We start from the raw sequence: 22,799 nt of genomic DNA on the forward strand, positions 1-22,799 counted from the left end.
GATGTCAGCAGACTGCATGTCAGCCCCACTGATCACATATCCTGAATCACTCCCACAGTACTATGGTGTGTTTTTTCCACATCAGATATCAGGTCCCTGGTGTTGTTTGTAATATAATATGAGTGTAAATACCCTGTGTCAGCATGTGGTTCTCTGCAGAGGAAAAACTCCTGGCTATTGTTTAGGTGCCTATTTGCCAGTAGGGGTGATCATCAGTTCTCAGTGTAGAAACACCGTCCTTCCCCCCACCTCCCCTTTTCTTTTTTTTTTACTTGTGGCAGAAGTGCGGATGTGAGTTGCATATTGATACGGAGCAGGCCGCCACTTTTCTCGCTGTTCGATATATATATTTAGTGTTTAGCCATGCGTGCACACGGGCGATGATCATTCTGTGGAGCCATGAATCCAGAGGAGCAGACGGTAACGTGGTTGATCTCGCTGGGAGTGCTCAGCTCGCCCAAAAAGAACATAGCGGACCCGGAGGAGTTTCTGAAAAGCTCGCTGAGGGATGGGGTCGTCCTGTGCAAGCTCACCGAGCGGCTCGTACCTGGCTTCACGCCCAAGGTGAGTTGTCGGTTGAAGGGGAACTGTAAAAGAAGCGGGGTCTGAGCCCTTGTTTTGGGGAGGAAAAAGGAGGAAGGGAGGGGTGGTTGTTCGATGGAAGTGATACCGACATAACTTCTCCCTGCTGCGGGCCTGACGGTCATGCAGCTCGGGTTAAGTTCTCGCTCCGGGCACCGAACTACTGCCGCATTTCGGCGGGCTTTCGAGACGTGCTTTCCCGCGGAGCTCGGGGGTGAAATGTTCCGCATTCTTGACACGAGTGAGTCGGAGTGAGACACCCACCAAACACAGGACCCACTCGGGCAGAGGGAGAGCACTCAAACACCGAGGCCGTACCGAGGCGACGGAGCAGCTTTCCGCAGCGCTCCTTTCTTTCTAAACCAACTTTTTATATAGTTATCAAACGCGTTGACAGTGGATCTTAAACACACATTCTTTATTATTGAGGTGACAAAACTTAATAAGGATAAATAACAGTTGCAAAGACGGTTCGTCACTTCCTCCTCGGTTCTTCCCGGTGCGAGCAGCTAGCTTACAAGAAACCGGAAGTAGCACGGAAGTAGCCACTTCTCCCTTGCGAGGTTAAATCTTTTACCCTCGTTTGTGAACTTTCTATTTCACATGACACACAACACTTTTTAAAAAAAATTACAGGTAGTGGGAAGAAACCCGAGCGTGTTCATTCCCCAGCGTCCATTGATGGGGGGAGGGTGCTTTTATTTTGAAAGTTTGAGAAGTGAGCGGATGTTTTGCTCTAAGTTGCAGCTTTGACGTGTCTGCGCTGTAAATGGTTGTGTGTGTGTGTGTGTGTGTGTGTGCACGAAGGAGACGCAGGAAGAACCCGCAGTTATTGTATTTTAACTGCAGGTCTCCACGTTTGGATCATCGCAGCAGTGTTGTTTTATTTATTGTCTGTGTGTAAGTGGATTTACAGCAGCTTTTTTTTTTTATTATCGTCAGATAAGAGCTTGTGTCAGATCTCTATCTCCTTTCCTATTTGTTTATATATTTAGTGTGTGTTTGTGTGTGTGTGTTCAGTACTGCCAGGATCCGAGAACTGAAGCCGACTGCATTTCCAACATCAGGGAGTTTCTCAGAGGATGCTCGTCCTTGAAAGTGGAGGTAAGAGTGTCCTGTCAAGTTTTCCAACCCACGACGATGTGATCTGTGTGTCCCTGAGCGTGATCTCCTTAGTGCAGGTCACAGAGGACACTTCATCTCACTCGCTGCTGGTGTTGTGATCTGCTTAACTGACATATGTTTTCTTCCACACGACCATGTGGAGTGAGCCATGTTAACCGGGTCACTCAGTCAGTCACTCACTCACACTGACCAGATCTGAGAGAAGCATCTGTTCTCAAATTTGACCTAACTTAGCTTTCAGTTTAGTAAACTGTATTTACTTCCTCATAAATCCCCCCTTTGCTTTTCATACTTTTTCGCTTGTTTATCTCTGCTGCAGGTTAAAAAAAACAAACCTCAGCCCCTAACTCATGCTCTGTGTTGCTTAAAAGACGTCCTAATGTTGCAAAGTGTCAAATGATTTGCAGATGTTTGGGGAGTTTTCTTCATCACTCTGCACCAGCCTGCTTGAGACTGGCCACACCGGACAGTAATTTCTCCCCTAGCTTTATAAATAATCTCTTTCTGGTCTTGAATCACATCAGTTGGTTTCTTTAAACGGCCGATTGAGTCAGCGGGTCTGGCTCACTGTGAAGTCAAGTGGTTTAGTAGTTCTGCCCAGCTGGCTTCTTATGTCTGGGAGGTCCCCTTTGCTTTTATCCATGAACCCTGTCGTAGCCCATAATTAGACCTTTTTTTTTGCGGCCCGACCAGTAGCTCGTGGGCAGAGGCTTTTGGAGATCTACTGTCAAATGTATCAGCCAGGGGATGTATGTGGCGCTGCAAAAACGCCCTGCCCAAGCTTTGGTCAGTGATGTGATCATGGTTGAAGAACTTTTCTCTCTCTCTCTTTTATTTTTGGCGTAACGAAGTTGTGCCCGCTTGTCCTGTGACTACACAAAGAAAGCAGTCATACCATTTTCACTTCTGCCCTGAGATGCAGAAAGAGGAAGCAGCAATTATCGCTCAGAATATCTGTCGTGTTATTATTTATGTGCTCATATTTTCAACGCACTACTTCAGAGTAACATGTATGTGTAATGCGACTCATTTGAAACTAATGACCCCAACTACGGTCAAGGTCTCCACACTGGCAACGGTTATTTCTGATCAAGCTCAATACGATGACGTCAGAACCGTTTACTCCTTCAGTTTGTTTCATCGGTGCGAATGGATTTTTCCAGTCTGTTCTGCTTTTAATACCAGTGGTGTAAAATCATTACGCAAAGAGCTAACAAAGCCTTCTCAGTTTGTTTTGCATGATGGAAAAACATGCTGAGTTTTGATATGGTAATCAAAGACTTACTGGTCACACTTACTTTAAGTCTGAATGAGGTCATACACGACTCCTGACCAAGGCTGTATCACTCAAACTCTATATTTAAGATGTTTTATTTAAAATGTGAAACCTTATCTGCTGGAGGAAAGCGGATAGCCGTCTGAGACAGAGCGAGGAGTGTGAGACTGGGAGAGCGCGCTCATTTACGAATCACAAATGAGTGTGGCACTGTCTGTTTTAATACAAACCACTAAGTCACAAAATATGGGTCGTGCGCAACATGTCCGTTTTTATCTCTGTCTTGTATGCTTTTTTTTTTTAAATCCCTGTGTGCTCTTCATTTTGTGTGTGTGCATGTGTCTGTCTATTGTTTGTGCTGCAGCCTCTCCCTCCCTCCCCCCTCTCTCTTCATCTGTGTGTACTTACCAAGCATTAATGCTCAGATCACTGCAATCAGTAGAAAAAGTTCCAATTATGACTTTCTATTCTTCCACATCTGATGGATTCCAGGTTCTATGAAAACATGGTTTGGCGATTTAAATTTTTTTCTTTTGGTCTGAAAGCATCCTCTCTGTTCCTTCTCCATCCAGGGGTTTGAACCAGAGTGGTTATACACCGGCGAGAACTTTGGCAAAGTACTGACCACTTTGCTGGCAGTCAACTTTGCCACACAAGGTAAGAGCTGTGCAGTCTTTCTCTGTATTTCCTGTCGGCTGGGTAATATTCATATGTTTTTTTTTTAGCTTTTACATCACAGTGTCCTGATGCATGAAAGAAGATGAGGCATGTAACAAATTCATTCCAAGTCTGCATATCATAGATAAATGCTTCTTGAGGATTTCCCCCTCCCCTTTCACTTAATGCAAACTTGTTTTCCAAGGGACAAGCTTGGATAATAAATGAACAGTACACTTAGTTTCATTTTAGGCCAGAGGATGTTTATTGCCTCCATATTATTTTTTCTAGATTTTCTACTCTGTCAGTGCAGCTCTTCTGTGTTACCCATGGGCAGCTGGCATGGCAGTGTGTGTTTGCATCATGCTGGGTGCCATATTTACTCATGTGCATCCATAGCATTCATGCACCATGGATGATAGCCTTCTTTGTTGGCTAATTATTTTTGGTACATTGAAATTAAGCTCCAGTATGATGCAAAATCCTCAGTGTGGCTGAATACACACACGTTTACACCTACTGCTCAAGTGTGTTTCTTTAATGTGGACGCAGCATAAAATAATTTGCAGCACAGTATCGCTACAGCAGCAGTTTAGGCTCGAGAGCCCTTATTTTGGGGCAGTGAAGAGGTAAAACCAGTCCCCCTCTCATTGTTGCCTGAGAACCAGCAGCATTGATTGTATAATCAGCGAGTTTTTAGACCAGTCGGCCACTTCTGCAAGATTTATAACTATTTGAGAACATTGTCTTTTTGACATTCCTGCATATAAACAGATATGTGCTTGATTGACGGTGAGGATTAGAGCCTGAGATTAGGGCAGCGGCTAATGTTTATTTTCATGGTTGATTATTATATTATGAGTCTAATGTCAGAGCACTGTGAAACTCGGTTGCTGAATTTTCTCAGAGTCAGAAGTGATGTTTTCAAATAGCATATTAACCCAAATGTTCAGTTTAGAGTTATATAAAACAAACAAAGACACAACATCCTCATAATTTAGAAGCTATCAGCTGCAATTGTCTCCTATTTTTGATGAATTTGAATGTTCTCTGTTTTGACCCATCATTTAACAGGTTAAATGTTTCTATACAATTGCACATAAATGGAGGGGATAAACACGGCACCTTGTGAGATGTGGATCAGAAGCCTCTGCCGGTGCTGGGTCTCTGCTTGATATGCAACGCTTTTATGGGCTGGCCAGTGGCCATGCCTAGCAGCTGTTCTGTCATCTTCAGAGGTGAACTTGATTTGAGGTGGATTAGTCACAAGTTACTTGATATAATCAAACAAAAGAGGCCTCTGTGTTTTTACTCATGATCCTCCAAGCCTCATGAGTTTCAGTTCGAGGTATTAATGTTTGTTCAGGGTAAATACTTTGAATATGACAATGCTCGCCAAAGAGCGCTTGGCTAACAGAAGGGCTTTTCGGGATCCTGTTTGTGCGTGTATGTGTGGAGGGAGTGGCGTGTGGGATCCATGAGTCCCACCAGTACACGTGGAATATCCCGCTGGCTAAAGTGTTATTTTCATCATATCAGTTATGCCTCAGTGTGATGCAACCTGACGTCTCAGCATATGGAAAACAGTAGGGAATCTCCACCATTTCCCCATCTAAACATACATGACATAGATTCCAGAAGACAGGCTGATTAAACGACCCTAGCACGTTTTTACTGCCCCCAAGGAAAAGTGCACTTAAGCTAATGTCAATTTTATAGTCTCTGAGTTGGGCTCCTTATTTGATCTGAATCAGAGGAGACAAATGGTGCACGCTCATTATTTTTCAATCCTTCTGTAATTTGCAGTAGGAAGACGCAGTAGACCTCGCTAGCATCCAGTTGGAATTTGAGAGGTAGTCATCAGTGAGTGTGTTTCTGCTTTTCCGCCTGTGTGCGGCTGGGTGGCTGTCATGTGTCACTTTTCAATTGAGCGCTGGGAAAGAAAATTACTACTCCTGTCAGAGCGTCTCAAAGATTGCACTCACTGCAGAACAGCTGGCAGCGACTGAACCTAAATCACTGCTGCAGTGGCTCAGTGGTGACACTGTCGAGGCTTCGGCTGTCTGTAATGTAAATCGCCTAGTAGACTGTATATCTTATAGGAGACAGGTTTGTAGGATATATGTTTGAATTAGTCAGAAGGAACGTATTTGCTGGACTGTACGATCACTGAGACATATTTATATTATAATGTATAGACTTGAGAGTTCCTTTTCCAGCTGCTTGCTTGTGTTGGAGCGGTGCGACAGTTTTATTTAAATCGGTTTGTTCTGTCTGACATTGTAAATGTGTGTGTCCATGTTCACTGTCCTGGGGGTTGTGCAGAGCAGTGGACCATTCTCACATGAGTTATCATCAAGTGTTTACCTGTGTCAACTCTGATGATGATCACGTGTGTGTTTTCTTGGAGAATTTCAAACATGAGCACAACTGAAGTAACCGAGGCTCCATGTTTCCTCTGTGTGTTTGTCCATAGACTGCGCCGCAGAGAGGTCATGTCCGCAGTCCGGCGCCCATTCTCCTAGTCAGTCGACGTCTTCACACACACTCTCCTCTGCCAAATCCAAAGGCTCCCTGCGCAGACAATCCAAATCAGTGGTATGCTCTCTTCTACATGTGTCTACATTTTCTGTCATCTGCTCACTTCATGTGCTCGAAACTGTTCATTTCAAGTTCGGTTAACTTCCTTTTTACATTGTGTTTGTCAAATCATTTGATATGTTTTACCCCACACGGCTGCACATTTAATTCGCTTACACAACTAGAATGTCTCAGTAGAGCGCATACCTCCCCCAAGGCCCCCAGTCCCTTAATATTCAATCAAGCTGCAGCAAATTGCACACGCTCATAAATATGAATCCTCTAAATATATACATTTAATGTGTTCTGTCTTGGCCCATGTCCCATCGTCCACAAAGTTTCATGGAAATCTGTGCGGTTGTTCTTGCATAATCCTACTAAATTATAACTATAAACACAAGCACTGTGGCGGAGGTAATGAACAGATCATTATATCAAGAGAAGCATGAAAAGTTTAATACATAGCCCCAGCCTAATTTAAAAGAAACTTGTGGAAGTTCAATATGGTGAGTGTATGTATTTTATTGCACTGCACAAGATATTTTTGTTGTTTTATCTCTTGACATTTGTCTTTGTGACGCTGACGCCTCTTTAACAGGAGATGTCCGAGAACGGCGGAGGCGGGACGCAGATGGTGAAGGCCCGCTTCAACTTCAAACAGAACAACGAGGATGAGCTGTCGTTCAATAAAGGTGAAATGATCCTGGTGTCGCGGCAGGAGGACGGAGGATGGTGGGAGGGCTCACTCAACGGCAGGACGGGCTGGTTCCCCAGTAACTACGTCCGGGAGATCAAACCCTGCGGTGAGTCCGGCCACACAGCCTCCATTTCTGAGTGTGGATTTCATTACAAACATTTCTTAGAAGAATAAGAGTTACATTGTCGCTACAGTAAAGAATTATGGTTCAGTTGCATTGTTCCGGCTTTCTAGGAAAGGAGCTGTGTGAAAAAGAAAAATGTGTTTGACCTGACTTGTGTTCCAACACTGAAATTAATTAACTAAGAATATGATTGTGTGCAGGAGAGAATATAACATTAAAATGCTGAGGTTTTGTTAGTTTTGTTAAAAAAAGAGTTTTACTTATTTGTCATTGAAGACCTCTTCTGAAACTCCTTTCTGAATGATATATATTTTCAAATTCAATTGTATATTTAAAATGTCAAACTGATGTGTAAGATGGTTGTTTTTGTCTGGATAGAAATAAATAGATATTATGTTGCTGATTATTACTATGCCTTACTTCTGAGGATCTGGTTGGTTCTTACTAATCAGTTCTTATCTCCTCTACAGAGAAGCCGGTGTCTCCCAAAGGAACTCAGCTGACTAAGAACTACTACAGTGTGGTGAGTGAAAGTTCTGATGTGTGCTGTTCTTCATGTCAGTTAACTTGATTGTTGGTTTTTCATACAGATCTATGCACAGCTGAAAGGAATTTGTTATTATATACGTTTGCTTGACATTAAAAACTATGGAGTCGTTTGGACACCATGCATTTGACAAAATATAATTTGGTCAGTCAGTGATATTTCTAGACACTAAAGCAAAATGACATGTGGAAAGTGATGCATTTTATTTTATATTTACTTATCTGTTTATACAGTTTTCTTGTGTTTTCTTATTTTTAACATAAGTATATTTTCCATTTTTATCTACTCTGTATAACCTCTGCATCTCTTTTTGTTTGCGCATTGTTTAATTGAACTAAATAAGAAACAATGAAGTACTCCTAAATGTTCCTAATCATGAACCAGTTTCATCTGATTTTGGAAACACCGTTGTTTTGCCTGGAATCTGACAATATTAACCAGACGTTTTCTGCTGCTTTCCCAGGTGGTACAAGACATCCTGGAACATGAGCGAGAGTTTGTGAAAGAATTACAAACTGTGCTGAGTTGTTACCTCCGACCTTTGCAAGCCAGCGATAAGTAAGAGCCAATAACTAAGAGGGTGATGGATCCACTAATGTGCAAAAGATTTTAAATGAGGAAGACAGAGGACAGTCTGAAATACGAAGGAAATCTCCTTTTGTTAACTAGATGATCCAGAATGATGCACATGATATGAAGTTTTCAGAAAAATGTCTGTACTACTGTACTTTCATGTTAACTTTCTTTCATTGTGGAAGTTGTAGCACATTTATCGTGGTCTGTAATAATACTACATCTGTGTGTATTAAGGCTGAGCAATGCAGACAGCGCCACCTTGTGTGGAAACCTGGAAGAGATCCTGAACTTCCAGCAGGGACTGTGTGTGTCTCTGGAGGACTGCACCAAGTAAGTCAAGCAGGGCAAGGACCTCCATGAAAAGTTTTATATTTAGATCAGTTATGTCACGTTCTGTCATAACTCAATTTCTACACAAAGCATATCATACTTATTTGTATTATCCTTCCTCCCAGACCTCTCATATTGATTTATTTACAGTACAAATATTAACTTACTGAAATATTGTAATCAAAGTTACCACCTTTGCACAATTTATTTTATAAATTTGCATGTTATCTGGTTCATTTCCTTTGTGCACTTTTGGGGAAACTAAAATGCAAAACTACTGGAATGCAAATATCTACCGTGGGGTGGAAGGAAAATATGTAAATGCAACTAAGGTATCATTTGCATTGGAAAATGGAAAAGTGTGCACAATGTATAAGTAAACAGTTTTCAAAAATGCTAGAACCATCTTGTATCATCAGTAAAAATGTATTTTGCAGGAAGAAATCTATGAAAATGATTCAGTGTATCATCAGTGCAAACTTTTTGCCTTGGTCACTCTCCTTTTCCTCAGCCTTATTTACATTCTTCACTTTTTCCACCTCTCTGACCCTGTCTCTGTTTGTCCGACCTTGCAGAGTCCCAGAGGGCCAGCAGCGAGTGGCGGGCTGCTATTTAAACCTGATGAGTCAGATCAAGACTCTGTACATGGCTTACTGCTCCAGCCACCCATCAGCTGTGTGCATCCTGACGGACCACAGGTCAGCCCCTGCACACTGAACAGCACAGACAGCCATACATTACACTGCCAGTGGAGAAGTCTTGCTATGGAATTACAAATGTCAGAGGGGAAAACTGAAATGGACAGTGCAGAATTGCCAAAGATTTAAGTTTTAAAACATTTCACTGAAGTTTCAGTTTCAGTCGGAAGTCCTGCATTTTAAAAATGGCTTTTGACTTAAATGACCCTTGTGGTGCTATTTCTTAAAAAAAAATCAAAAATAAAAGATCAACCCGTTTTTAGAAGAGAGAAGCGTCACAGATGTTCACTCTGTAGTGGATCAAAGGCAAAACGTTCTTTAAACTATTGATATAAAAACCCAGCATGCCCTGAAACTTTGTTTATCCACTGGCCTTTTCCATGTAATTTGTTGACATGGAGTATTACTGAGTGACTTGTCGGCCACCTTATGTTTTCTACTGATGAGCTGTAGTTAATTTTTCAGCCAGAAGGTGTCAGCCTTTCCATCTGTTAATGACCAGGAGGTTAATTGTCCCGGGTCCCTGTGCACTGAAAGTTTCTGTCTCTCCATTTATAATTCAAATGCTCTGATCTAAAGGCAGAGGGACACACTGTTAGGAATCTGTGCTGCATGGATCACAGATCATAGATCTCTGTGAAATAGCAGAATGACCACGGTGACATTTTAATGAAGTGGTTTGTCAGTTTCTACACTGAGACATGCAAAGCAAGTTGAATTACAAACAGGAAGAAGCCAACTGTTGACAGGATGTATATACATGTAGTTGTGGTTAAAGACAAGCGAGAAGCTTGTTTTTCACAGTGAGCACCTTTGTGTTGCAGTTGAAGAATTTGTCACATTTACTCAGTGTTGCCAGTTCGTGATGCTACAGGATACGGCATGACTGAAGCTCTGGATCTTTCAAAGAATGTTAGCGTGCTCGCTGAGATCACTTTCCAAATCAGTTCGTGGTTTATTTTCCAGAAATCAGTCAAAATATCAAATCAAAACTGTGATGTTAAACAGAAAAAACTTCAGTACACTGTTCATTGACCTGTTGCCATAAAAAGATGCAGTTTTTACTGGTTCTAAGTTACATGAACTGAAAAGTATGCCTACTTTTATATACATCGTTTGACTATTTTCAACCCTGTGTATCTCGATAAGGTCTCCTGCTGCGTTATACATAGTAAATAAGTGGAGTATATGTGTGTTGTGTATGTGCACACGTAAAATTATTAAATTGATATTGAAATAGATCGTACTTAACTTTAATCCAAGCTGTGATGCAATTCAATCTTTTTTTGTTTTGTTGAAGCATTGATGGCACAATGAAGAACCTTTAATTTACAGTCAGGGTGCTCTGTGTTCTGTATCCTCAGCAGAACAGTCGTTACCATTAACTAAGGGTTACACGTGTGTGTGTCTGTGTGTGTTTTACAGTGAAGAACTAGACAAGTTCATGGAGAGCCAGGGAGCAACTGCTCCGGGGATCCTGACCCTGACCTCCAGCCTCAGTAAGCCCTTCATGAGGCTCGACAAGTACCCGACCCTGCTGCAGGAGCTGGAGAGACACGTGGAGGTACAGAAAGACATGTTTAAATACATACTGAAATAATATTCAATATTACTTCATAGATAAATAAAGAATTAAAATTAATACTGAAAAGTGTTCCCATATTTAACCACTCATTCAAATTCCATTGACTTGATTTACCTCCAATAACTAAATGAATGCTTAAACCTGACAACGTATATTAATGGGGAAGTAAAAATGAACGAGTCTTTCTCCTCCTGTCTCCATCTTTCTTTTCTATACCACAATTGCTTTAATATGAAGCGCTGGTCCAAGCTGCTGCGTTTGATTTGATGTGTTGCTTGTTTCCATCACAGGAAGCCCACCCAGACTACACCGACATCGTAAAGGCAACGGCAGTATTCAGGAGCCTCGTGGTAAGTCTGGTAATCCAGAGAGCTCTTCATGCTTAAACCAGGTTTAAACTTGATCTTAAAATTGTTAAGGTTAAAATGAGGCTGAAATACATCTGCATGGTAAATTTATGCTATTCTCCTGAATGCTTTGTATCATCAGAAGTAATAATGATCCCACTAAAGAATTCAGTTATGTCCTGTGTGTTTCTTTTTCTTTTATTGACAATTTTATTATGTCCCCTTCATTGTCAGTGATGCCACAAATGATTGACAGTGGAATGTAACATAGCACCTCACAGCGCTGCATGGCAGGAGTGTAATGGAAGTGCCTGAGACTTTTGGGTGATAATCTTGTTCTTGCAGCGGGTGTGAACGGAAATGCTAAAGAGTTGGATTAGAAAAAAAGAAGGGCAACCCGCATTGTACCTGAGAGAACCTTGATTCTGACACACAGTTTCCCTTGTAGAGATTTGAGTTATGGGTAAGACCAGATGAGTTGACTCACACATGTTTCTTCCGCAGTGCTGCACAGGAAAATTGGGAGGGGGCGGGGTAGGAATTGCACAATGCTGACAATTGGGGTGTGTGTGTGTGTGTGTGTGTGTGTGTGTGTGTGTGTGTGTGTGTGTGTGTGTGTGTGTGTGTGTGTGTGTGTGTGTGTGTGTGTGTGTGTGTGTGTGTGTGTGTGTGTGTGTGTGTGTGTGTGTGTGTGTGTGTGTGTGTGGTTTGCATGGTTTGCATGTGTGGTTGGGTGGTTGGGTGGGCAGGCTCTGAGACATTCTAGTTCCCTCTGCAGTACCCTGTCTGCAGAACCTCTTTTTGTATACTGCACAGTGGAAAATGGATGATGTTGCATTATCATTTCTTCTGCTTGACGAGGGAGAACCCCTGCCAAACACCTGAAAGTGTACTACTTGAAGCTGCAGCTTTCTCCTCATACCTGTGACAATGAATTTAAAAGAAACACATGGACATTGATTTTTTCGAAAGCTGCTCATAAGTCAGTATTCCTAAAAGGAAAGAAACTACATTGTTCAACAACAGGTCGGTTAAATGTTTTAATGACATCTACCAAAAAGGAAGCATCTCATTTTTGAGAGTGGGTGTCAACATGGGCTTTAGACTTTAAACTCCCTAATTCCAGTAATCTGTAAATTTACACTGCAAATACATCCCCAAAGCAGCCCTGTGCATTCGACAGTTTCAGTGAATGTTTAAATCATTTGTCATCTTCATAGACTGATATATATGATTGTGTGTGTTGGTGTTTAGACGCAGTGCCAGGAGCTGCGGAAGCGCAAGAACCTGGAGCTCCAGATCTTGTCAGAGCCTGTGCGGGGCTGGGAGGGAGACGCCATGAAGAGCCTGGGCCACGTAGTCTACATGTCCCAGGTCCATGTGAAAAATGGGTCCAGTGAGGTGAGAGAGCTGTGTTGGGTTTAATGCCGCCCGGATACAACCAGAACTAACATCAGTTTTCATTCGAATTGTTCGAGTTGGCTGTATAAGGCAAATGTGTAGATAAGAGTCCCAAGGGTGCCTTTTAGTCTAAAAATTATACAGATCCATGAATTATTCCATGGAAAATTGGTGAAAATGTGAAAAAAACACCCTATCTCGCACACAAAAAATCTTTGATCCACTCTTTTGTCTTGAATCGCCCCAAAATGTAATGGATTCTTTCTTGGCCCACGTGCCATCCGCCAACCAAGTTTTGTGGAAATCCGTTCATTAGTTTTTGCGTAATCAAACAAAACAAACAAAACAAACAAACGGACTTGGGTGAAAACAGAGCTACTTATCCCAGTTAAGCCTCAACTGCTGTATAACAAGTACAGTTTAAATCGTCTAAATTGTCCTCGATGTTAAACTACAATCTAGACCGATGCATTGACCTTCACTAGTTCAAGAAAATGCAATACATATTTACATTTTTTTTTAATTGAGATGATTGACTGCGTTTTCTGCTAAAGTGAGACTGTGGTGTTTGATGCAGGTAAACAAACAGAGGAAGTGTGAAAAGCACCTTTCGGGGAAACGCACTTCGCCCTTTTCTGTGATAATCCCAGCAGGTTCTCCATTTTCAGAAAAATGAAACTTTTATCATCATCGAAATGTGTTACCAGTTCCCACAGTCCCACAATTCAACCTCTTTTACCACTAGTTCAGTGTCAAAACAGAAAGGAGTGTAGGCCGCACGCAGACTGAAAAACAGCTCTTTTTTTATGTGGTGTCTTGTGTAGGGGTCGGCTTTTATTTGATGTTTGGAAGAGACATACTCATTTGGATTCACTGTCTTTTGATCACTGCTAACCACTTTCCAACCACCGTACCTGTCCCCATATTTGTTTTACAACTGAACCTTCATATCCGCTCATCTTATTTTCCATTCATATATAGAGCAACGGCTTTGCCAAACCCATATGTAGTTGCCAACCTGAGCTACATTATGCCAGTGTCAGCTATAATGATGGCTTTAGCGTCAGTAGGTGCAAAATAAACTGGAACGCACTTTGGTTTTTGATGAACAACATGATGAACCTTTAGAGCTGCTGCCACCCTCCATTCAGTGCCAATACAAAAACTGGACGTCAGAGAAAACGGTTGTTTAACCAGTGACTAACTGTTGCCATTCATGTGTGCAAGAACTCATACTTCATATTGCAAACCAAATCTTTTTCTGTTTCTCTTTTACAGGAGAAAGAGGAGCGCTATTTAATGCTTTTTCCTAATATGTTGGTCATGCTCTCCGCCAGTCCCCGAATGAGTGGATTTATTTATCAGGTGAGCTGCAGCATGTGTTCCCGTTATCAATAGAAAGGTGAAACCCAAAAGAAACTGTATCTGTGATTCTGGTGGAATCTCACCATTCGCTGTTTTTAATAGCATCATTTACTATTTAACAAACCCAAAACTTCTAGGTTTATGTAAGATTTTGCATTTTTGTGGATGTAATCCTACATATTTCATGAATTTCTGTCGATAACAACATATCGTGGCTGCGTGGCTTCTGCGTATGACATGGTGTCTTATTTCCTCTTCCATTGTTCGTTCCATTCAGGGAAAGCTGCCGCTGACGGGCACCACAGTGACGAGACATGCAGAGGATGCCGACAGTGCTCACTTTGCCTTTGACATCACAGGTTTGCATCTGAAGCTCCTCTCCTTCAGTTTATTTGTGGAAACAGTAATAATGCATAATGATAATATATAACAATGAGCGGATCTCGAACAGCTTTGGGAATATGGCTTCAAAACTCACAAGTGCTCACAGTTGTAGCTCCAACCTCGGCTAACTAGAGCTATTTTCAGACATGAACTCCAGAAAAAGTCCAGAAAATTTGGTTTGCACCTTCTCCGGAGTTTGCCTTTCACATACGAAGGCGGCAGCAGGAGATTCTCCGGGTCACACACGTTCACAACAAAAGGAAAATGTCCAGAACATTCAGGCGAGGGGTGCAGCCTGAGTAGAGTATGCTGGAAGAGGAAAATTAAGTATAAATTTCACAGCGGAAATCATGTGCATTTGTTTGCATCGGCATCTGTTCTTATCACCAAAAGTTCCTAAATCTCGTTGACTTTACAAGTTGACAGCCTCAGCTGCATATTCTACACAAATTCTACACCCCTTTGTCTTTACCTGAGCTATTTAAATCAACACACCCAAATGCTCGCTGTGAGTTATCCGGGCACAATCCTGCTGTATTCTCACCTCGGCTCACTTCCGGAAAATGTCTGGAGTTGCTGACTCCTTCGATCTCTAAATGCCACCTGCGTAATGTGGGTTTTGTAAATGTTGTTTCTAGTCAGCTTTTGGTGACTTCCACTGAAGTCTGTCTATTTGTGTTTGTGCGTGGGTTTGTGTGTGTGTATTGCAGGAAGCATGATTGATCGAATGACAGTGCTCTGCAGTAGTCCCCAGGAGTTGCAGGAGTGGCTGGAGCACCTTCAGCCCTTCACCAAAGGTGGCAGCCCTGCAGGCACCATTGCAAAGGTTAGAACGCACACACATAAACATACACAAGCACACAAACACACAAGCACACAAACACACAAACACACAAACACACACATAAACAGCATTGAGTCAAAACCGTACTGAAACTGAACCCTACACTGATAAGGTGTGAACCATTGAGTATTTTCTCGCCCTGACATGATGAACATTACTTTCACACTTTCATTGTACAGTCATCATTTTCGATTGTCACACAACCGCTTCTCTTCTTTCCACATAGACTGTAGAGGGAAAGCCACTGAGCATGGTCGGAACCCCAACTCACCTGTCCCACCTGGGCAGCCTCAGCGCCATCAGTCGTGGCCCCCTGGAACCACCAAAGATCAGCAAACCGTGGTCGCTCAGCTGCCTTCGCCCCGCGCCCCCCCTCAAACCCTCCGCTGCACTGGGCTACAAAGAGGTAGGAGTTAGAAAGCTGCACAAACAAAACCACACTTGCTGGATGTGCATCTACGGTAAGCAGTCTTGCAGTGAACTGTTACTGCAGCCGAAAGAAGTCTCCTCACCCACGTCCCCCTCTGTCCTCTTTTCTATCTCTATTTGGATTCAGACCCAGGAAGTCTGTTTTACACAAAGATCTTCACCAAACACACAAGTTAAATTCCCCCCCACACACACACACACAGGCCTTTAATCCATTAAAATGACTGATATGGCACCTGCTCAGAAGTAAAAGATACAAGTGCTCCAGGTAGATGAGAATAGCATTAGTGGTTCAGTTCGTGTACCCTGAACTGTGTGGTCACAGGCTCTTAAAACCGTGTACTGCTGTGATGCAAACAGGAAAACCCACATTTAAATTAGTTTTCTGAAGAATTTGTGAGCCAGTTAGATAAAGTACACAGTGACTGGAAAGGCGCAGCAAACATTGTTGTTATTATTGTTGAGCAGTAGATAGAGTCAGAGTCCTTTTACGGGTCAATTTTTTGTATTCCAGTAACAGCAGAATGATCACCGCGTCTGACTGGCACTGAGGGAACCACGAGTTACTAACTTCTCATGTTTGTTGAAGGTCACTCTGAAGCGCATGCGGGAAGCAGAAGCTTTACTTCTTAGTCAGCACTCGGTTGTGAAGAACTCCCACAGTTTTGTGACACGTTAGATACACAGTATATTTCGGTGTCTGTACATCTTTAAAACTATATACACATATTCCTCTTCTCCCACCTTGAGAATAAAACAGGTTTACGGCTCGCTGGGTCTTTTTCTCTGCTCTGCAGAGATAGCATGCATAGTCCTCTGAATGCATGACCTTCTTGCTGCTATTTTTTTATGCTATTTTTTAAACACATAGTTATTACCCTATGCTGCATAGACAAACCGTAGGTGAACTGCAGAGGGGGTGTAAAAATGCTCACTACCAACTCTCTATCACATCTGTCTCTCATCGTATTTTTCATGCACATTTCCTCTTTTTCTCTCTTTCTCCATCTTGCCTTCTGTAGAGGATGTCTTATATCATGAAGGTAAGGTTAGAACACTCTCTGTTTCTCTGTGTGTGCGTGTGTGCGTGTGTTATCCCCAGTGTTGAGCCGGTATGCGATCGCTCTGTTTGCTTCACTCCTCCCTCATTGTCATCTTGTTGGTTTCCTGTTTTCTGTGGCTCTGCGTCTCTCTCTCTCTCTCTCTCTCTCTCTCTCTCTCTCTCTCTCTCTCTCTCTCTCTCTCTCTCTCTCTCTCTCTCAAAGAACGACTCACCAAAAAACACTGTGTAGTAATTCCTTCTCGGATACTATTTTTGGAAATGTGGGTACAGAGTGCAAAGTACAGTCAAATGTCATTCAGCCCTGAATGTTATATGCAAACGAATCCCATTTGAATACTGAGGAGCCTGAAAATGCTGTGAAAGGTGTAGTTTCCTGTTTCTAACAAAACTTTGTTTTCCTTTCCATAATGGTCTACAGTTTTATCAGACATTGCACTAATGTATAAATCCATCATTCGCCCGGTGGCTTTAAACAAAACTCCAAACTCCGCATTTATGTTAGCATGTGAATTTCTGCGGCTCCCAAATCAAATTAAGTAATTCATCTCCATGTGCTCCTTACTACTCATCTATTCCAAGCAGGTAGATGACTAACCAATCATTGCTCCAGAATGGTGTTGGCGTGACACTGACACACCACCCTGCTCCACTGGCCCAAACACTGTGGCACAGTCCTCAGAAAACCAAGCCTAATATGGAAAGATCCGCTGTTCAGCTGAATTAACAGGAATCCCTCAGCTTCACAGGCTCTAAAGACATGATTCAGTCAGTTATTCCTCCTGATCTGTGGTTGCGTGTCAGGATGCACCATGAATTTCTCTGTTACGTGCTCGTCTTAGCTTCTCCTTTTCATGGAACAAATTACATAATGTAAAGTTTAATAAGAATATGACTGGAATAAGTTAAGTCACAAGTTGGCACCACACTTTCAAATCAGCATTAGCACATCAGCAGTTTGTTTGACTATTCACCTCATCTTTAATGTTCTCATGGGAGGAAATCGTCACAAACAGGCGGCTGTTGCCTGAAAAATATGTAGTAGTAGTGTCACAATAATGAAGAACATCTTTACTTCCTTTCCTGGCTTTGAAAGCAAATGTTATTTGACATGAATAAAGAGGAATTAGGTTTTTCTTCATGCTTCTGCTTTTTGTCAGGAAGGATTCATATCAGCACAGATGGATTAGATGGGTGCTTCGGTCACAGTCACCACCACATGCTTGCTGCCTTGTTCGTTGATGGTATTTTGTTCCTTGATGTTGTCTGTTCATAAGGGATGCGCGTCCCTGTGAGCTTGCATTCTGTTTGGTTTGAAGTCTTGGCTTTACAGGTGTGTGTGTGTGTGTGTGTGTGTGTGTGTGTGTGTGTGTGTGTGTGTGTGTGTGTGTGTGTGTGTGTGTGTGTGTGTGTGTGTGTGTGTGTGTGTGTGTGTGTGTGTGTGTGTGTGTGTGTCGTGCGTACGTGAGTGCGTGAGTGAGTACGTGTGTGTGTGTTTGTTTTAAGACTAAATTGTTTCACTACTCCAGGACTCCAGCAAGAGCCCGCGACCCATGAAGAAGTTCCTGCCAGGCAACAGGAAGAAGGAGCGGAAGCCCTCAGATGACGAGGTTCAAATCAGGAAAAGTAGGAGTTTTATCTTAATTATATGAAGGTTTATGGCAAACATGAGAAACAGCCTAATACTGTCTTATATTACCTTATAAATACCTACATTTTTAGTTCTTTGTGTGGTTTTAACGCTATTATGGTATTTACCTCCATTAAGAACTTCATATTTTTTCCCCCTGTCCAATGTTTGGTTGGTTCGTTTGTCAACCAGATAACACAAAAGAAACTGAATGGATTTCCACATCTATGATTGTTTTTCACTTTCTTTAACATTCTCTTGCACTTCCTGACATTTTCAACAGATTCCCAGGGAATTTACTGCACCAATGCAATGTGGGAAATTTGTATTACCTCCGCCAAGGACATTATGTTTTCATTGGTGTCTGTTTGTTTGTATTTATGATTCGTAATCTGCTTTTGTCAGGCACGGCCGCTCTGGAGGAGGATGCTCAGATCTTGAGGGTGATTGAGGCGTATTGCACAGGAGCGAGCCTGCACCAGACCACCACAGGTGTGTGTGTGTGTGTGTGTGTGTGTGTGTGTGTGTGTGTGTGTGTGTGTGTGTGTGTGTGTGTGTGTGTGTGTGTGTGTGTGTGTGTGTGTGTGTGTGTGTGTGTGTGTGTGTGTGTGTGTGTGTGTGTGTGACAAATTATTTCTGTAATGCCTTCTTAGACAGCACGTCCATTGCAACAAATATAGCCGTGTATCAACGTTTCCTCTTGATTTGTCTGTGTGTTTATATGCAGCGGTGCGGAAAGAGTGCATCCCTCAGGTGCTCCTACCAGAGGAAGAGAAGATCATTGTGGAGGAGATGAAGAGCAACGGGCAGACAGTCATTGAGGAAAAGTAAACATATTATAACTTTGAAAAATAGGCTGTCATTTAGTTGTTGTACCAACAGCGACAAAAACGGATTTGTCCTTGTTTGAATTTGGATCCTAATTATCTCTGTAATTAGATTCAGGAATATGATATTGATCCAATTTTGGTCGTGGGGGCCTGGATCTTTACTCAGACTGACCTCGGCTCAGAAGCCAGTGTGACCTTCATGTTCAAATGTGTTGCCATATAATGACATTGCTACCTGCTTTATTTATTGAGCAGCTAAAAATAAATATCGATATTGTCCTTCAACCCTCATCGTCGTTTTGTTTGTTTTCAGGAGCCTGGTTGATGCCGTGTATGCTTTAAAGGACGAGGTTCATGAACTGAAAAAGGTGAGTTTTAACTAATGATCCCAACTTTCCTTTTACTTCAGTATATTTTCACTTCTTCTCCTGTTTTGAGATGTAAATTCCGTATAGTGTCTTATAAACTGTTAATTAGATGTTCATATGCTGCTTTTTAAATGCTAAACTCGGCCTGCGCATCTGGGTTTCTTGCAACGAGGAACGGTTTCGCAGTTTGTTAAATATTGTCACTGTCCCAATGTTTTTACAGGAGAATAAGTGGATGAAGCAGTTTCTGGAGGAGGAGCAGAAGTCTCGCAAGGAGCTGGAGCGAGTTGTCCGAAAACTGGCTAAAACTGGCCAGAAGAATGATTGTACTTGGGATGACGGCGGCCACTGAACGCATCCCTCTGATCATCCTCATTCGTGTGTGTGTGTGTGTGTGTGTGTGTGTGTGTGTGTGTGTGTGTGTGTGTGTGTGTGTGTGTGTGTGTGTGTGTGTGTGTGTGTGTGTGTGTGTGTGTGTGTGTGTGTGTGTGTGTGTGTGTGTGTGTGGGTCTGTGGGTACCTTTTACTGTGTGTGAGCATGCTTGCAGAGGGACAGGAAGGTGTGCGTGTATATTTGTGTATCTGTCTATGTTGCGTCTCCGTATTTCAATCACACCACAGCAGAGTTGGACTCCCTCTCTGACGATGACTCTTGGAGACTCTTGGCTTAATTTGACGTCATGGTGAAATCCGTCTTCCTCATCCAGACCCACTGGATGAGAGATACAAGTCCGCTTCCTCCCGAAGCAGATCAGCTAAACCAAGACTGGTAAAATGGGATGTTACAAACATACCTCCTCTCGGCTACTGGCACTGTGAACCTGCCCCAGCAAATAGAACAATTTTGGACGAGGACAAAACAAGTTCTCTGCTGCTTCTCTTGCTTCAGTTGGCAGTAGAGTTCTAAGCCATCAAGTCCAATAGGTTTTCTCTTGCATGCACTTCAGTTACCTAGGGGACTTTTTTCTTCTGTTCGCATCTTGATGTTTTTTTGTCTTTGTATTTTTATTTGTCACAAGGACCGACCGTGGGGAAATCGATTGACCTTTCATGAGTGTGTGTAATTGGCGTTTCTGTAACATTTCAGTCATTCACATTACAAATTTCCTGCCGGTTGTTGTGGCCGTTTCAAACAAATCAACCAGGTTCAGCTCATCGTCTTAAATTCAGTTGTTGCCCATGACTGTTGATTTACAAACTGCATGAATGTACAGTGTTTCTGCAGAATCCTGCATCAGAAATGTGACAAGATTTTCAGATATTTAGTCCAAAGCTATCAGGGATGCAGCTGCAGTAAAATAGTAAAGGCTTAACTATCATTTATTATACAAGAGCAAATAATGACTTTGATGTCTCCCCTACTCTTCTTACTAAAATATATTCAATCATTTTACTCATTGGCATAGCCTGGCTTTATTTTGGATTTTTAAAAAGTATTCTTTATTTATTGCTCACCCAAGCATTAAATTGTGGTGTTAGCCTTGTTGATATAGTTTTGCTGCCTTTTACATCTGTTTGGATTTTTGTTTTTTAATCAAACCAAACTGATGGATAAAGGCAGAACATATGTCCTTGTTTTGGCCAAGGGAAAAGAGGACGGGGGTTTTTCATTACAAAAGAGGAAACATGTTAATGAATGAGTCTGCTGGACAATTCAAAGGTTTTTTGTTCAGTCTCATACAGAACTGACAGAGACAGACTGAGGAAATAAACCCAGTGAGATTCATTTGATGGTGTAGAGTAGAGCTGAACTGTCTAAGTGCCTCCCAAAGGGGTCGTTAAACTTATAACCGAGTTTAACACCAGACTGGGACTAAATGCATGATTTATATTGAAAGTGTCAGAGATGGATCATTGTAATATTTGAATGAGAATGGCTCAAACTCAATGGGCGTATATGGGGTCTGAAATATGAACGGGGCTCAGCATGTGATTTAAGATGCAGCCTCTCAGTGGGGACTCTCGGCGGTACATTTCCTCATGCGGTTGAGCACTGTCAACACTGTTATCTATTCTTGCAGCGCTGCAGAGCAGCAGTGGATGCTATTGAAATGCAATAAGTGACTGCTTTACTGATTTGACCTCTGGGTCAGTCCCAGCGCCATGGACCAGATTTGGAGAAATTGCAATAATGAATGAATTAACCCAGTTTATTAACCAAAAAAATAGGACCACAGAATGTGGCTCAGTTAGCTTGTTTATTACGTTCAATTTGCCTTTATTTAATCAAGTCCTCTTGGTTGGTGTTGATTGTTTAAAGATCGCTGACCAGGTCCCAGTTTTCATTACAAGTCATATAAAATGTTATAATATTGTTATACTGTACAATCCATGTTGGGAATCGCTGTTTTTGCATGCACCTCTTTACAGGGAGGTCAGGGCACCGTGTAGGGTACAAGGCAGCACTGGTACATCTCTAGCAGAGTCGCTGTCTTGCTCACGGGCACGAAAGCAAGGTCGGTTCTTACACAGCTGAAGGGACCGATTTAAACCGCTGTTCCTATTCCAACATGCAGATTCTCCTCGGCGCTACACAGACTCTGCTGCCTGCACAGATGTGTGACGGTCTCATCATATCTTTGCTGTTGAGATTAACATTGTTGCTCATTCTGTATTTTGAATTGTTTTCATTGAGTCTAACATACTGTAGTTTTCAATTCCCCAAAGCCTCATTGAGCACTTACTAGTGGGAAGGGGCTGAACTCCGTTTTTTATCTTGTTTGAAATCACATCTCCAGACCACTGTGTGTAATGTTTTTGAAAAGTTGTTCTATGCAATTATTGTTGTTGCAAAGTATTGTTATTGCTTCTTTTTTTTCTAGACACTCTGTTACTTTATGTTTGGTATGGTCATCCTTTTATTAAAAGTTTAATATAACATGTGGAGCTTAACGTCAATGTCACAAAATGGAAAAGGCCAAACATTGAAACTACGCGAGTTCACGTTTGACTTGGAAATCCCGTCTGGTTCGTCCTTTTCCACACAGCATTCAGCACTTTTGCGCTTCAGGAATTTGTAGGTTGTTCAGATTCGACTGCAGGAAACTCTTCACAGGATGGAAATGAGTGACTAGAATAGATGACATCCTGTGAGAGAGCGTCGCCTCTGCATCTTAACGCACCTCCATAGATAATCACATTTTCCATTCTCTGCTACTCATCCGACACACTGCCGGGTTTTTTCATGATGTCTCAGGTGCTGACTTCAAACTTGCACTGCACTGCATTTTACTTTTGATGGGTGGGAGGGAGGTAGAACCTTCTTTTATAATACTCACCCAGTATTTTTAAAGCCTAATAGTCATCAAGCAGGTTAAAGTTGCTTCTAACTCATACCTGGAGGATAAGGTGGAGCCAGCAGTTA

At 42.2% G+C, this 22,799-nt stretch overlaps 1 protein-coding gene across 3 annotated transcripts; it reads left to right on the top strand.

Annotated features, from left to right (window-relative positions):
* The first annotated feature begins 249 nt into the window (after positions 1-249).
* On the top strand, positions 250-22,313 carry arhgef6 (Rac/Cdc42 guanine nucleotide exchange factor (GEF) 6). Of its 3 annotated transcripts, none has more exons than XM_035161131.2 (22): positions 250-564; positions 1,603-1,686; positions 3,556-3,640; positions 6,117-6,238; positions 6,819-7,023; positions 7,512-7,564; positions 8,052-8,146; positions 8,399-8,494; positions 9,070-9,192; positions 10,618-10,756; positions 11,068-11,127; positions 12,379-12,525; positions 13,804-13,890; positions 14,168-14,249; positions 14,985-15,100; positions 15,345-15,524; positions 16,570-16,590; positions 18,137-18,233; positions 18,643-18,729; positions 18,965-19,064; positions 19,381-19,435; positions 19,659-22,313. In XM_035161131.2, the coding sequence occupies exons 1-22, from the start codon at positions 400-402 to the stop codon at positions 19,785-19,787; spliced, it is 2,328 nt and encodes a 775-aa protein (XP_035017022.1). In that variant the 5' UTR covers positions 250-399; the 3' UTR covers positions 19,788-22,313. The 3 variants fall into 3 exon arrangements, with proteins under 3 accessions (XP_035017022.1, XP_035017023.1, XP_035017026.1); XM_035161135.2 differs by lacking the exon at positions 250-564 and adding an exon at positions 1,435-1,482; XM_035161132.2 differs by lacking the exon at positions 16,570-16,590.
* Positions 22,314-22,799: the final 486 nt, after the last annotated feature.

The sequence above is a fragment of the Hippoglossus stenolepis genome, chromosome 7, assembly GCF_022539355.2.
Source record: "Hippoglossus stenolepis isolate QCI-W04-F060 chromosome 7, HSTE1.2, whole genome shotgun sequence".
NCBI lineage: Eukaryota > Metazoa > Chordata > Actinopteri > Pleuronectiformes > Pleuronectidae > Hippoglossus > Hippoglossus stenolepis.

Excerpts from the sequence above, each read along its gene's own strand:
- arhgef6 (XM_035161131.2), top strand. The coding sequence starts at position 400 with ATGAATCCAGAGGAGCAGACGGTAACGTGGTTGATCTCGCTGGGAGTG. Across the intron at positions 13,891-14,167 it reads TGAGTGGATTTATTTATCAG|GGAAAGCTGCCGCTGACGGG; the intron begins GTGAGCTGCAGC and ends CGTTCCATTCAG. Across the intron at positions 18,234-18,642 it reads CGAGGTTCAAATCAGGAAAA|GCACGGCCGCTCTGGAGGAG; the intron begins GTAGGAGTTTTA and ends TGCTTTTGTCAG.